The sequence below is a fragment of the Dryobates pubescens genome, chromosome 6, assembly GCF_014839835.1.
Source record: "Dryobates pubescens isolate bDryPub1 chromosome 6, bDryPub1.pri, whole genome shotgun sequence".
Classification (NCBI taxonomy): Eukaryota; Metazoa; Chordata; class Aves; order Piciformes; family Picidae; genus Dryobates; species Dryobates pubescens.
In genome coordinates, this window is record NC_071617.1 from 19730123 (window position 1) to 19747371 (window position 17249).

The window sequence follows — 17249 nt, forward strand, 5'->3', positions numbered from 1 at the left end:
GGATAAAAGAGTCCTTGATAGCTCCTCCCAAATAACTGTGCTGAGCTTGTGGCTGTGATCAGTGGCTTCCACCTCTCTCCATAGTGTGGAAGCCCCAGGCAGGTTTCTAAACCAGCAGTGAGGGGGACAGAGCCTGAGGAGGGAACAGCACCATATACAGATATGTGATGAAACCCTGAGGAAGAATATGGCCACCGTGCTCACTACAGCAGCTTCACAAACCACTACTAAAGGAAAGAGTTATGTTCCTTTTATAAGTGGTGAACCCTCTATGACAGAGCATGAAGGACGTGAAGCTTGGTAGCAGCAGATGAAACATGAGAGTTGCTGCACAGGATGGGTGTCAAATAAGTAGACCAAACAGCATCTAATGCACAATAAGGCGGTACAGTGGAAGATCGGAGCAAATGCAGGATTTCAGACAACAAACCTGCAAGCTTGGGAACGATACCTGCTTCTGTGAAATAGAGATGAGAAACTGAGAGTCATTAGCCATTGGAATGGGCTGCCCAGGGAGGTGGTGGAGTTACCCTCCCTGGAGGTGTTCAAGAGGGGATTGGATGTGGCACTTGGTGCCATGGTTTAGTCATGATGTCTGTGGTGACAGGTTGGACTTGATGATCTTTGAGGTCTCTTCCAACCTTGGTGGTTCTGTGATTCTGTGAAAATGAAAGCAAAGCGCTGTTACAGTGAGGGGAGGAGGAAGGAGAAATGGAGACACTAAGACAATGATGTCAAGAATAGTACCTGAAAAAAAATTACAGGAACAGTGCACGACTTGGGAAACATTTGATTACAATTTGTTCAAAGATTTAGGTGGGGATAGTAGATGTCATCTTAAAGTTACATTCTAAAGTGCTCATGGCAGGAGAACCATCCAGGGAATAATTAGTATATCTGCCTAAAGTAAAAATTAGTGATCTGTATAGCCTGATAAAAACACAGGAATTAAATTAAAAGACATAGTAAGAAACTTGCAGACAAACCTGGAAGAAGTCAAGAACAAGCCTGTTTGATCTTAATGAAATTAATATTAAACCACCTCCCAAAACTGAGATGGCAATCTGGAAGATACTTAAGCAAAAGTATGATTAAAAGTTTATTCTTTTTGAAGTACTTGATACATTATGCTCTTACCTTATGTAATGATATTACTGTACCCGTGCCATAGCACCAGTCCTGGTGCCAGTGAGCACAAGTTATCTTTACCAATAGTCAGAAAACAAGGAAAAGACTTTGTTAGCAGTAATGATAACCAAGAGATTGAAAGGAATCCCTCCCGTGTATCATCCCTTGTACCTTACTAGGTGCTATTTATAACCATGCACAAATTGAGATGTGAATACCTGCCTGTTAGAGGCAAACAGAAATGCTTGGTGTGATACAGATACAGTTGAGGACACTGATCTAGTTGAGGATGTCCCTGCTTACTGCAAAGTGGGTTGGACTAGACAACCTTTGGAAGTCCCTTCCAACCCAGACCATTCTGTGATTCTGTATCATGACAAGACTGAACCTGTTATTCAGATTAGCAGATGGCCACTCACAGCACAAGCAAGACATCAACCCCTCACGCTGCCATGGACTGCATGTCACTTAAGCAGCTACAAACTTGGGGTGAGAGTGGAGAAGAAACCAAAGAAGAGTAGTAGAAAGTGACATACACTGACATACAAATCCTGAGCAAACTCTTGAAAAGCCTCGGTTAACACCTAAGAATGAAGTCAGAAGTGATAAAATAAATGTATTGTCTGGAGACAGCAGCAAGTTAAATGAGCAGAGAAGTAGCAAAGTGGAAGCAAGAACCTTGCCAACAGCACAGTGCACTTGAGAGAGCCAAGTCATTAAACTAACTGCTATTGATCCAAATACCAGCACAGTGGGAAAGATCATGTCCTTTGCACTGGTCTCCTCTCCCTTCCTCCCACCAGCAAGCATTAGCACTACCTAATACAAGTATCAGGAGCTTGCTATGAGTTTAACAGAAGTAACATAGTTTGTGGGAAGGAAGTGGAGATTGATTACTGATGTCTGTGCAACCAGTCTGACCACTATCTGTCAAGAGTAAACATTCCTTTGGTTCTAAAGTCATGAAGTTCATAAATACTGTAATGTGAGCATGCAAGTAGAGCATGGACATTGCCTGCCTTTCTTGTTGGAAGCATCATGGTTTTAGATCAAGGCTGTCTTCATGTAATACTTGGATTAACCTTCTCCCATTATTCCAAGCCATCCAGAAAGACCCTGAGCCTGTTTCTACCTCATGCCACTGTACACTCCTGTCCCTCTCAGTTTTACCATGTCAGCCAAATGTGCCACACCAGACTCTTGAAGTTGTTGAGTAATGTTTATGATAGCTTTTTCTTTTTTTTTTTCACTTTAGAGGGCATACTTCAGAAGTCAGTCTGTTAAACTGAAATAAGCATGAGGACCAAAGGTCCAGTTATTTCCAAAAGTCCATATTAAGGAAGGGGTTTTGAGGCTATTTTCTGTCCAAATCTGCAACTGCTATTTCCAGAAGGAATTTGAAAAAATAACATGCCTCTAGTAGAGGATGCAAGACTTCACTTTACAGTGTAGAATATAGGTTCTGTAATTCAAAGACTAGAACCATGTCCAAAGTGTTTTCAGAAAAGCTGTTCTCACACTAAAACTATTTTCCTGATGCCTTCCTTTGTTTTTCAGCCTGTACTAGCACATGCACCACAAATGAAAGTTGTGTGCCTTCATTCGATTAAATGCTGCCATTTCTGCAGATGACTATTTACCAGAATAGTCTTCTGTGCAGAAAATGTAGTTCACAATTAAAGCTTATTTGATACTTGAATTGCACTAGCAAATCTTTTTACCCTACATTAGCTGTAAATTTTTGTGCTGCCCTATGATTTTTTCTTAAATTCCTGCAGCAATTTGTACACGATCTGTGCAGTTCACATAACCCCCAAAATGGCATCTGGCTTTTTTACACAGAGAAATGGCTTTGAGCAAAGGGAAAATTACACAGAAATTATAGCACTAATGCATGCAGCAAAGCTCTCTGTGTTCTCGAGAGTCTTCTTAGTGTCCTCTTTATGGGGAATGTCATGGGCTTTAACACTTCTTTCCAGCAATACACCAAGATCTGTATTTTTCCCCCCTGTGAGAAAAGTGTTTTCAGTATCGTATGTCTAAGTCAGCTGCAGCCGTGCTAGCCAAATAGGTAAATGGAAGGTAGTGTAAAATAAGATTCTCTGATGTTTTGCAAGCCCATACAAATAAAAACAATACGCTTAAAAAAAAGATAAAAGGTTTGCCGATGAGTTTTAGATTTTGCTTTTTATGAACTGCTCCTGAAAACTGTAGAGTGCTCTTAATAATAATTTTCCTATAGCTCCCTATAAACCACATGCAGGCACCTCAAAGTTTTCAATAATGCATTACCATCAGGCTTAATATTTTGTTACTGATCAACAGTGTCTGCTTCAGAAGTACAAATGCATATCTACATGATGATGCAGAGTTAAGCGGGGCTTCCTCAGGATGCTAAATTCACCACAAAATAATAAGAAGAAATCTCAGAAATCTTTTATGAGCACAAAAGCTATCTGGCAAAGTCATAAAAAGAATATTACTGTACACAAAGAAAGGATTTTATAAGGTTTGGCCAAACTGCAGTTTCAATTTAAATGAATATTCACATAGCAGTTTTCTATCCTAATAAAACATTAGGTGTCTGAACAATTTCTTCTAAGTGTCCACACAATTTCTTTTTCTTTCTATTCCATCAATGAACTCAATGTCCACTGTATGGCCTTCTTAGGGCTTGCTCCAAAAGACTTAGGAAAGACTCAAACATATCCAGGACAGGAGATCTGACAGAAGGATGTCTGTGTGGAAGAGGTGTGCATGTCTTGAAACTCTATGCTGACTTGCAGTAACTGATAAGATGTTTTGCTGTAGACAATGAAGTCTTCGTTTCTCCAAAAGAAAAAATCAGAGGGTGAAATAAGTATTCAAAACCTAGAATTTCAAGTTACTACCAAAAGGTGATCTACCATTTACAGAAGAAGAATGGCTGAATGAAGGCTGTGGGGTGTCTTGGGCACTTCAAGCTAGTTAAGAGATGTAAATCCCTGCCACATTGGGAATCAATGTAGGACCATCAAAGTTAAAAGCAATGGTTCATATAGCTTGATGTAGGCTGCCAGGCTTTTAAAATTAAAAGCTATGATATATGCATGTCCTTTATTGGCAGAACTCAGAATCTGTGCACTGGTCTGTATGACACATCGATATGGGCTTTGTGTGCAATATAAATGTTGAATTACAAATACATGGGCCAACTTCTGTTTTAATTCAGAGCTTCTTACTGTTTTTAGAACTTAGACTTGTTACAAAATACAACTTTGGAAGAACTGAGAAAAGCAAATCTGCTAATATTTGGATTTGTCATTTACATTCTGACATGACTACTGTTAACAAGAATAGTTTTCTGGTACTGCCTTTTTCATTGATCTTTCCTTCCAAAACAAAAATTCTTAAAAATGCAAATGCTTCAAACTTTCTGCTGCAATTAATTGACACTTCCATATAGGCTATATTTGAATCAACTAAAGTGCAATTAAGGTTTCATTGTTGCAAATAGCTTCGAATTGTTCTGTAACAGACTACAGATACATTGAAATAAGTAAATGGAGCCCAAGGTAATTCAATTACACTTCTCCTGGTAGACTTATTCTTCCCTATTACTTTACATGAATTTATTCGCAAAATGCTGAATAGTTTTTTAGGATTTAGTGGCAAAAGAGAGAATGTACCCTTGTCACTGTTTCTTCTGGACAGCATGAGTAGTATTGGATGCCATTGCTCTATGAACACTGTCAGGAGCCCTTAAAAGGGTGCTCATTGCTTTATTGTCTTGATTTTACTACTTACTCAGCATTGGGAGGGGTGTATGGAAATCTCCATAGCTTAGAGGCATCTGATTAAAAATCTCTTGGTGTGTCTTCATTTAGCTTGTGGCACCCTTAAGATGCTCCTCTAGATGATTGAAGACAGCACAAATAAAAGATCAGTGTTGTACTAGGGCTACTTTTGCATTGCACAGCAGCACATATATCTGTGAGATTATTTAAATGGCAGGTGCATCCAAGCTGTGTTGCACTGTTCTGGTACACTAGTTAGTCTGCTCTGAAAAAAAACACTATGGCTTTAAAACAGATAACATATCACAGATCATTAACAGCATTTGTGGATGCTTTTTGCTTAGCATTTCGAGTGAAAATATGTCTTCTATATTAAATATTCAACAAGGCACCTAACTGCTCTGAAAAATAAATGAATAGTATTTTAGGGATATAGCTATCACTTTCCAATTGACTGTTTTAGGAAACTAAAATGCAAGCAAGCAATCGAAACTGATAAAAATCACTCCAGTTATGGCCAAAGGACTCATTTAAAAAAAAATACAAGGAAGTGTTAATGTATCTCTGGTAATTTCTAAATGTTGAAATTACCCAAATATGTGGGAAATCCACAATATACAAAGCATTCTTCAGTGTACATTTCTCTCTTACAATGAAGTTTGAGTGGAGTCTTACATGGATGTTTACCTTAATGTTTAGTGCTTGAATGCTTTCAATATCCCTAAACTTAAAAAAATAAATAAAAATATCATGTAGGGGTCCATGTGCTAGTTGAATGCCACTTAAGACAGTGAAAACATGATTAAGAGATCATCTATTGTCACATCTGGAGCTTGTATAAGCTAATAAAAGGTCTGAATTTATGTAAGCTACACCGTTGAGGTTTTAGTCCTTGATAGGCAAAGTTAAAGGAAGCAAACCAAAGCAGAAGAGCTGATGTGATGTATCACCTCTCCAAAAAAATATTTTAAGGGCTAAATTTCTTGCCTGCAGAGTAAATCAGCCTCAATACACTTAAGTCATTGACTGCTCCTTTCTGATGCAAGGTGATCTTTCTTGCCTGTTGCAGAAGTTTGAAGAAAAGACAGATCGCTCTAGGTGATTCTGCTCCAATTCCATCCTGAAAGATAAGCCATTATGTGTCCTACCTGCAACAAAAAGACAAAATTCCGCTTCACTGCTGTATAAAATGATGATATGTGTTTATCCACACTCTTACACGTTCTCTGTCTTTCAAAACAGCCATTAGAGAATCACTCCAGAAGATACAACAAAAAAATTCTCAATCCCTAATGGAGTTTCAAGATGTTTCTATGACCTCCTATCACATGAACTTTTTCAGAGAGAGAGTGGGACAGAAATGCTTACAGGATGGTCATGTGCAAGAGAGGCCTCCAAAATGAGCAGAAGGGGTTGGATGGGACCGTGCCAGAAGTTCAGATAATTTGCAGGACTGTAATGGGAGGCTTTTGAGGCCAGGGGGAGGAAAAAAAATAAAAAGAAAAAGCTTGTTCTTGCTTCATCAGAGGATAACCAACAATAGAGACACTGAAATGATGTGGTCTGTGTTTTGTGGCACATCCAACACCTTGGGAATCTCTGGGAAAACACTCTTAAGACCTTAGCACAAGTCCTGTGGGAGGTGGAGAGCCAAGGAAGTGCAACTTCAGGAATTGTCTTCTTTTCATCTTCCAGAAGCACTCAGTGGATTTTAATATTACTCTAGTCAGTGTTCATTAGGGCTGCTCTCCTGGTTTGAGGCCAGGCAGTTCCTCTCTTGCCCCTGACAGGGGCAAAAGAATGACACATAAATGGATTGCAGAAGTGTTCTAAGTGTTGTAAAGAAAGCCACAAGCATAGTGACAAGAAACTCAAAGCATACAGAGTCCTCTACAGCACACCCAGAAGCCTCCCAACACTTCCCTTCTCCCCACCTGAGGGTATACCCAAAACCTCCCAGGTTCCCCCCTCCCCCCCACCCACTGCTAGGCTAGTCTTAGGCTGGCCAGGCCTGAGACTGCCCCTCCCCCTACTCCTCCTGGCATTAGGCCTAGCCAGGCCTAAGAGGCCTTGAGATAACTCCCCACCATTACCTGATAGGGAGCATCTCCCACGAGAGCAGAGGGGGAAGAAAGAGGAAGTGAAAGACTTTGCAGATGGATTTATAGGGCGCAGGACATTATGGGTATGAAATATGCTGTCTCCTGTGTCCACCCACTGGGCTGGACACCCAGGACACCAGAGGTGTAACCTATGTGGCAGCAACAGGAGGCACCCAGCCTAAACTGCTGCAGCTGCCCAGATATAAATGTAATAAACCAAATGATTCTTCCATCAGTTATTCCTTTTTGAGCTGTCTTCCCAAGATACTGCTTTGTGCCAAGGGGATTTCTGTAATAATTACCCCTGAGTACCCAGTGGAATAAGCAGTAATTACACTGTCTAAACATAGAAATAGATCCTTGTGCCATGGGTTTCAAAACTGACAGGAAGCCTTACTCCAGATTTCTACGGGTTTTACAGTTTTCATTTCCTCTAGCACTGCAAGATTGAAGATACACAGAGGGCTGCAGAGATTTCTTACTCTACCATTTCTGTGAACTACCTGTCTTATATAACAGTTGCTGTACCTTTTGGTTCCTGTCTTCAGCTGCACAGTAAGGACAATAGATGTTCTGGAAAATTAAATCCTTCATGGTTATGGGATTGCTCAGAGGGCCATAAGACCTACCCATCTTCAAGAGAATGAGTCAGGCAAGCAAACTAGTATACCATTCATATTTCCTATCAGCACAATTGGAAACCAAAAGACTGTTAGTAAACCACACCACCAAATGGAGGCAAAGAATTAGATGCAAAACTGGCAGAAGAAACTTACACCTGTGTTGTGATGACCTGAAAGATCATATAGAGTACCATGGAGAAAAATTCTTTCACTGGACAAAGGTCCATCTTCACTACCTGGTTATTTTTGCCAGGCCAGAGGGTTTCAGGAAGATTGCAAATGTTGAAAAAGCTAAAAGGCAAGCTGAGATCTTGGAGACAGTATGTACAATTTGTACCACTACCCTAGATGGTCTGCTCAATATCTATTCATAACATTCTCCTTCTTTACAGTTTTGTGGTTTCACCCTTAATTACAGAAAAATAATTTATCTGATCAGACTGACTTGCTGAATTAAAGATTCTAAATTTCTTCTTCGTGACTTAGACCAAGGCACCAAATATAAACCCTCTGTCTACAGTTCAGACTCTAAATATAGCCAAGAATTAAGATATTCCTGCTTCTGCATCCTAAATAATCTAATGGAATCAATTATGCGTTTGCGTAGATGACATCTGGTATTTGCAAATACAGCGTGAAACATGAAATCCAACCAAAATAAGCATGGAACTAAAGTTTCCACCCATCCTACTTCATCCTCAGTAAACATATTATTGTTTTGCATCACAGGGTGGATTTTCATGATTTCTTACAGACTTCAGCTTAGAACTTCTCCAAGAGAATGTAACACAAGCAGAAGAAAAAAGCTGATAACTGACTTCAACTACTGGTTAAAGCAGATGAAGGAATATCGTTCATGTATTAACTGAGAACATTGTCCCATCACTTGGTTTTTCAGCCTTGCATTCTTACTGACCAGCTTACCGGTCATACTAAGCTAAATAACAGTTTGCATTGTCAGATACAACAAGGTGATGAGTGAACGCTACCCTGGTGTTCCCCCTTTCTGGGGAAAGGACAGAATCTGAAATAGATTAAATACAACATTGCCCCACTGTGCCAGTAAGATCTTTGCCTATTATATTAGGAAGCTAAGGGTTGTCCCTTTGCACAGTGTCCATGTTAACCAGCTATTTCAGAATATATTCCCTTTATAATTAATGTTTATCCTCAACTAGCCAAAAGCACTGCATTAGGGATAGAATGCAAACTGTTGCTGAATGTAGGTACACAGGATTTTGAGGGGGTTAATTAGCTGCTTTCTTCTACCCCCCCCCCCCCCCCCCTTTTCAAACACAGGCTAAATAGATAAATATAGGGAGGACTGCCCTCTTCCTTCTCCAAGCAATTCAGTCAGGAAGGGGATGAGTCATGTCCCTTCACATGTTCCAGAGCATGGTGAGAGAAGACTGGCTAGCTTGTGGGTCCTGAGCAGCCCTGGAGTAAACCATGCCTCATGAAAGGCTCTACAACAAAGACTCATGTTTCCCTACAAGTCTTGTTGCTACCATATACTGCCAGACTTGCAAACCTCCCAAACAGCTGGTCATGGCAGTCCATACTGAAATGTAAACACTGGAGAATTTTCAGTGGTAGAGGCTGCTGATCAGGTTTGAGGTTGTGAACCATTTCTGTGAGGCAACAGTTCTGACTGCCCTCCTAGATATGCTATGTGCTGTGTGTAGGGAATTAGTTGCAGATTTTACTTTTCTGCAGCTGCAGAACTCCCATCTGTTTCACTACTGCTTCCTGCCAGTGTGAGCAGGGATGGAAGGAAGGGGTTCCCATATTCTCATGACCTGCCTGATGTTCACTTTCCTCCTTTGCTCTGGCCCAAGTGCTCACATTTTCCCAGGGTGAATATGACTGAGACTTAAAATGAGGCCGTTTTGTGGGTTTTGTGGTTTTTTTGCTTTCGGCTTTTACATTAATTACCTTTTTATCCATTTCACCAAGTAATTGCACAAGTGCTGCTGCTTAGCACAGAGAAGGAGACAACTCAGGTGAAAGAATGAGTGACTGTGAGCTGTGCAGGAAGAAAGGAAGAGAGACATTTGTTTCAGTGGCAGCAGCAGCTTGTGCTGTGTTCAAGTTATTGTGAAACTGTATCAGTCACTAGCTATTGTCATCATGTCTGAAAGGATAACCTTCATCTTGTGTCTAAAGTGCAAGAGATTCTAGCTGTGGTGCGTTTCACATGTATAGCTAAGTTTGTGTAAGAAGTGTATGACTTTAGGTCCACAGGTGGAATGCATAAGATGTTTTCATTCCATCTTACAGCCCTCCAAATACCTAAATATGAATAATTTCACTAGTTTCAGAAACTATTAAATATGATTTTATACAAATGTTCTAGAATCTCTATCTTGCAAGAAACAAACATTCCCTGTGAAAATATCTGGCTTTAATTCCTTTCACCACAGTCATTGCACTTGCTGAAGCAAGTACCATTCACAACATGACACAGCTATCTGTGAAATAATTTAGCTGCATCATGCACAGTCAGCAGAAGTTCAACACTGTCATTTGGAGAAAGTGACTCCATATTTTAACTTACTGTCTGAAATGTGTGTTATGCTGTGACACTTTTCCTTCCTGTCATAAAAGTATGGGCAGTTTTATAATTATCTCAAAGTATCCCTTGTTAACAGCATGTTTACATGTGATTAAAAAAAATACTGTGGTTCTTTTTAATATGTCATTTTAATTTTTCAGAAGTTCACCAACTCTAAACCCTAAGAAGTAATATCAATAGCATAAGCAGGTGCACTTACCGCAGGTAGTTAAATGGTCCTTCAGTATTTAACTTGACTGAACACTTCAGAAATAACTTGATTCTACTGAATCACAGTGTTCAGGGAAAATTCAGCTATGCAAGAAGCTGAAATAACCACCAGCCTTGGGTTTTGCAGCATGAGTTCTGAAGCTTACTATCCTTGCTACATGTTGCCATGTGTAAGCTGTCTTATAAGGACAGTTACAGAAGAGAAAAGCTTCCAGAGTTTTAGCAACTGTGTAAATACAAACTCTCACAGACGGTGGGTGAATTTCATGCAGACAGTAGCCTATCTCTTGGTTCTCTGTGCGTGATACACCAAGGTGGCAAATCAGCCATGCCCTGGCTTTCCCCATCACTTTTGGCTGCAGCAACAGGATGCTCTGGGGGTGTGGAGTACAGCACATGCCCACTTCTGTTTTAAATTAGGCTTCTCCCCGCTGTAATTTGTTTGTATATTTCCAAAGACAAAAATACTAAATTTATTCTAATTTATATATGCATGTTATAGCCATTGCTCTGGGAAACTTGAAGTCCTACAAAGAAGAACCATTAGAAGGATGCTGACATGTAAACGTTTCTAAATAACATAACTTGGCAATAATGTTTTAACTTCTTTTGAATACTAAGTAATGCATGGAATATTACTTCCAGCTGCATATTGTAAGTCACTGGAAAGAAAAATATCTTGGCCTAATTAAACCTAGGAAAGGCTGGAAATGAGCAGGAAAAAAAATCTATGACCAGAAAATAGCCCCAAAGTTGGATTTTAGAAATTAATCTTTAATATTCATTTTATTTACAGAGAATAACTCTTTAGTAGCAAACCTCCCAGTTATGGCATTTACAATAATCTTGGCTCTTAACAGACAGCTATTAATGCCCACGATATAATGTCACTTACACCAATTTAATTGGTCTAGCATTGACCAGAGAAGTCAAAAAATAAAAAAGATCAGTTTCTAGCTAATGTTTAAAGTGAATATCCATCCTGCTGTATTTTTAGTACAATGGAAAGAGCACTGAGAGTCATATGGTAAGGAACAAGTCAGTCTCTACCAAGTGCTACACAAGCTGTGGAGCTTGCTGTTCAAAAGGGTAATAAACAGTCCTTTTAGTCCAGCCAAAGCGATAAGAATAGATGTGATTCAACAGCACAGTAGCATAAGCGTGTCCCTAAAATGTGATCTTCTGGAAACTGCTTTTAACACAATAGAACTATTACTTGGCCAGCACAGTTGATGGCCACATGCTTTTGTCACTATGAGCTGTGAAAATCAGTAGAACCAGAGACTGCTGTAGAAATGTGAATGTACTTTATGATGGCCTGTAGTAATTCTGTACATCTCTTATGTCTGTGTTCTTATAGCCACTTGGGCACTGAAGTAGCTGAAATGAGAAAGAGGCAGCAGTCACAAAATGAAGGAACATCAGCTGTGTCTCAAGCACCTGGAAACCAAAGGCCCAACAACACGTGTTGCTTTTGTTGGTGCTGTTGCTGCAGCTGCTCATGGTATGTCCTGTAGTATATTTGATTCCATATCCACCAAAGGTAAACAATGAGAATGGCAAGCACTAGGAACATGTAAACTTCTGGGAGAGGATTGCTGCCAAGAGGCGCAATTTAACATTTCACATTAAAATTTGATTAAACAAGTCCCTGATTTGGTTGGACATCTTGTGAGGGGGAAGAGGAGAAATAGTAAACTCAAGCTATATTTACCCTACTTGTAATTAAGGGAGGACATTTCAGTTGTAAAACAACTCTGCATGAATGAGAGACTTCATGCTGAACGTTTTATAGTTTGCATTCAAAACATTTTTTTTTCCTGCTTATACTTTTGATATTGTAGTTCTCTGCATTCAGAAGGACAAACAGGAGGTGTCCATAAATATGAATATATGGTGACCTGTTTTACTACCTAGCTGTTGAATAATGTAAATCTGAAAACACAAGTCTTAAATTCTACTTTATCTTTTAACCTGCGTGGCATAATTTTAGTGGGGGACAAAAAAGGTCAAAATTCATGTGCTTGTCTCTTCTTAAAGAAAGAGTGAACTTGGAAGATTAAAACCACTTTAAAAAATAGCTGTAAATTATCAGAGATGTAGCTGGTCTTTATTTCTCATTTTCATGATCACAGTATCAAAATTTTAAGTAATTGACATGCAGTGCTGTCAGGGCCTGTGCATCCTGTTACATACACAAATCAGTCTTTTTGGAGTGACCATTCCTTTATGTATCTGTATTATTTTCATTTGACTCAACCATCTGGCCCCAGTCTAAAATCTATGGCTATTTGTCCCCATTAGAGTTAAAGATATATACCATCACATGCCCACCAAGTATCAAATGGGACAGCTTTTTTCCAAGATGCCTCATCCTGGAGGCAGTACCACAGTGGACCTGCTTTGGCTGTTAATTCCAATTTCACCAGGAGGCAGAGGATATTTGGAGTAAGGACAAGATGAGCTCATACTTTTACAAAAGTTACTTTGCAATGTGTCCAACCCATACAACAGGTGTAAGTGTATTAAAAGGGAATAAAATTGGGGATGTTTTGCCATTGTTACCTGTGCCTTTTGACAAGGGCACAATGTAAGTAAGATTGCTATACTGTTACAGACCAGAAGTTCATTTAGTTCAGTATCCTATTTCAGGAAGTGACCTGTAGCAGATGCCAGAAGGAGAGGATAAAACAAATGGACACATACCTGCTGCCTACCCACAGCAAAATGCCTCAGAACTTCTGGCAATCTGCAACTTAGGGGCTTCCTGGTCCAGAGGTTATTCTGTGTGGTTTATAGCCCTTAATGGAATTTTCTTTCATTAATTTGTCAAACCATTTTCTGAAGCGACTTCCTGAACTCATCCAAACTTTTGTCATCCAGGATTTCCTTTAGCAATAAATTCTACAATGGACCTGTACATTCTGAAACTATTACTCCCTTTTATTTGTTTCAACTTGCTAGATGTTAATTTCATTGAATGCCTCCTTGTTCTTATGATTTTGAAGAACAGCAAAAAATTGTTCCCAGGATGATCAAGATTTTATAGAGATCTCTCTCATGCCCCCCTTCTATCTTTTCTTCCATAGTCTTCTCTGTTTAAATCTCTATGGTACAGCAAATGACCCAAAACATGATTTATTCTTATCTCTTCTGTCTATTCACCTACCTTGTGTTTCTCTGTGTACCTTTCCTATTCTGCTGTCTCCTGTCTGAGATGTGAGTGGATGGGTTGCAGTAGTCAAGACATGGGTGCACCATGATTTCTCTTTGCTCTTGATTTTTTTAATTATTTATTCCTAGTACTCCATTTGCTTTTAAACAATTCCTGAGATGATGTTTTTGTAGTTGTCTACCATGACTACAACATCTTTTTACTGAATGGAAATGAAGTCTATCATTGTGCACACACAGCCAGGGTTGGCTTCTGTCTTTGTGGTGGGTTGAAATTACCTCCAAAATAAAATTGCCAGACCAGCTCAGTTGGAAGCAAATGAAGCTATATTTACAAGCACACTAAAATCTAGAAATACAAAATGCAATTAATATGCACAAAACATACAATATTTACATGTATTTACAATTCATAAACAACACAAGAACCCCCCTGGACAAAACCGGGGTCCTACTAATAGCTTCCCCCTCTCCGCTCCCTTTCCCCCAAACTGTGCAAGGGAAAAGAGAGACGAAAAACAGAGAATAACTTGTTAGTACTTAGCCACAATAAAGAAACACAGCCAAGGTCAGCAAGCCAGCAGAAGCAACTAGCTAGTATCTGCTAGAGCAAAGAGCTGAGAAAGAAAGTTAGTTTATACAACTAACTTAATGTTAGTTATCAGACCAATGGGAGTTATCAGACCAATGGGATTATTTAGACCTTATCATTATTTTTCTTTTGCACTGTATTTACATTCTACCACTTTCTACTCAATCTGTTGAAAAATTTTGTGGGTATCAGTCTAAAACTGGCACAGCCTTGCAGACTGGAACATAAATGGCTATAAAAGTATCAGTCTAATTTCTAAAACTTAAGACAATTGATATTACTTTTAAGCATGCTACAGCAAAAGAAGTCTGATTTGACAGCTATACTCTTATTATGAATGTTCTGTGAGGTCTGTGACCCTTGGAGTGCCTCCATTCCTTGGAATGCAATACCATTATAATATTTGAAGCTTATCAATATTAAACTTAAATTAGAGTAAATATTGTTTAAAATGTAGAATATCCCTTCATTTGCCTTAGTAGCTGTTTTTGCTGTAAATAGCTTCTGTCTCAGAGGTTTGGGGTTGCTTTGTTTGTTTGGGGTTTTTTTGTTTGGTTGGGTTTTGTGGGGGGTTTTTTGTTGTGGTGGTTGCTTGGTTTTTTCCTGGGTTTCTGTTTGTGTGTTTGTTTGTTTTTAATTTAAGATAGTTTTCAGGATTAGGTCACATGCATTTTCTAAAACCAAAAATGTAGAACGGGTGATGTAATAAGCTTTTTCCAGCTCTATCTTCTGTGATTCCATTGCAGAAAGTCCATGAGAGGAAAAATAGGACAAATCTTTGAAAAAGTAAATATGTTTCAGAATCTCAGTTCAAACTAGTTCTGGTGCCAAAATTCATTTAGTAAACTTGAACTGTCTAGGAAGAGTACAGGCTACTGCTCTTGCTGCAGTCACGTACCCTAAAAAAACCTACAAAAATACTTTTCTAAAAGTGTAATGGGTTGAAGGGCCGATCCTCCCTTCCCTCCCACTATGGGCAGAAAAGTAAGACTCAGACAAACGGATTGCAAAAGTGGTGGAAAGTTTAAATGGAAAAGCAGTAAATATTTTACAGAGAACTGCAAGCACAGTGACAAAAAGAGATCCCAAAACATACCCGGAAGCATCCCATCCCCACCTGAGGGTACACCCAAGACCCCCAGAGCTCTTTCTTACACACACGCATGCACACCCCCCACACTGTTAGGCTTTAGGTTGGATGTTAGGAAAAAGTTCTATACAGAGAGAGTGATTGCCCATTGGAATGGGCTGCCTGGGGAGGTGGTGGAGTCGCCGTCATTGGAGGTTTTCAGGAGAAGACTTGATGGGGTGCTTGGTGCCATGGGCTAGTTGTTTAGGTGGTGTTGGATTGGTTGATGGGTTGGACGCGATGATCTTGAAGGTCTCTTCCAACCTGGTTTATTCTATGTATTCTATGTATTCTAATTTCAGCAGGCCAGATCTGAGATTGCCCTTCCCCCCCAGCCTTGGGCCTAGCCAGGCCCAAAAGGCTGCAAGATGGCTCCCCCATAACCAGATAGCGGTGAGGGAAGAAAGAGGAAGTGCAGAAACCCTGCTGATAGTTCTATAGGGAGCAGGACATTATGGGATGAAATACGTAGCTTCCCGTGTCCACCCACTGGGCTAGACCCTCAGGACACCAGAGGTGTGGCTTGTGTGGTAGCACCAGGGGGACTACCCAGCCTGAACCACCACAAAAAGAAAAATAAAATTATATATAACAAACTTTAATAGCTGTTTGTTATATAGTGGATTCTAGGTGGGTAATTCTCCAGAGTATTTTTCTGTAATAGAAAAGATTTTCACAGAGAAAAACAGATAATTGTAACAGATCTAACAGATTCCCTGGACTTAGTGTAATTGAATACTTTCCTTAGTTCCACAGGTCTTTGTATCTGAGTCATGTGAACTTCTCTGTCTGGAAGTGTTGCTGGATTCATTAATGAGGATGACAATTCTTAATCTGTTGATATCAAGATAGGCTATTTCTGGGTTTTTAACACCAGTCAGTGTGACTGAGGATACTAATTTATCAGTGCCCTAATTACCTCACCATTCATAGGAAAATGGAGTGTGGGAGGGTGAGGGGATAGGATTTGTACAGCTCCTATTAAAGCGCTTACACTTTTACCGGTTTGAAGAGTTAATAGTTCATATATCCAAATAAATCATTAGAATTCTAAAAATATCTTTGGTGAATCATGTGATGTTTGTTTTCTTCCCTTCCACCCTGTGCTAAAATCAGAATAGGCATTAAGCCTTCTGTTTCCATAAAAACATAGGCAAATATTCACACCTTTGTTTGTGGAACTAGTACCTTGCCTAACAGACACTTCTTAACAGCAAAAACAGTTAGATCAAAAATTTATTCAGTACATCTTATAACAAACTCCTTTTTTTAATAATTCCTTCTCAAATAAATATTTGGAGTACTTCTCCACTGTTGTGGGATACCCCTGGTAGGTAGCTCAGTCCCCACACAACCATTCATTCACTCCTGACCTGTGGGATGAAGAGGAGAATTGGAAGAGTGAAAGTGACAAAGTGCATGGATTGAAATAAAGACAGTTTAATAGATAAGAAAAATGTGTACCAAAATAAAGTAAAATAAGGAATCCATTCACTGCTTGCCATTGGCAGGCAGGTGCTCAACTATCTCCAGGAAAGCCAGGGTCCATCATGTATAACGGTTACTTGGGAAGACAGAAACTACAACTCTGAACCTCTTTCCTTCCTCATTCTTCCCTATATTTTATTTCTGAGCATGATGTCATATGGCACAGACTATCCCTCTGGTCAGCTGGGCTCAGATCTCCCAGTTGTGTACCCACCCAACCTCTTATGCACACCCGTCCTGCTCACTGACAGGACAGTGTGAGAAAGAGAAATCCTTGATCCTGTGCAAGCACTGTTCAGCAGCACCTAAAACACTAGTGAGTTATCAGCACTCTTCTGATCACAATTCCAAAGCACCATATGCCCTGATATGAAGAAAATTAACTCCATCACAGACACATTACATCTACTGGCATTTATAATTGTTAGGATAGCAAATTGCTGAATTAACAA

At 39.6% G+C, this 17249-nt stretch overlaps 1 protein-coding gene across 2 annotated transcripts in view; it reads left to right on the forward strand.

Moving 5' to 3' along the window:
* Positions 1-17249, forward strand: part of RGS17 (regulator of G protein signaling 17) — a 72990-nt gene that overhangs the window by 30838 nt on the left and 24903 nt on the right. For both annotated transcript variants that reach the window (XM_009907198.2, XM_054162701.1), the window contains exon 2: positions 11775-11918. In XM_009907198.2, coding sequence (XP_009905500.1) covers positions 11800-11918 — 119 coding nt within the window. In that variant the 5' untranslated portion in view covers positions 11775-11799. The remainder of the gene's footprint in view (positions 1-11774; positions 11919-17249) is intronic.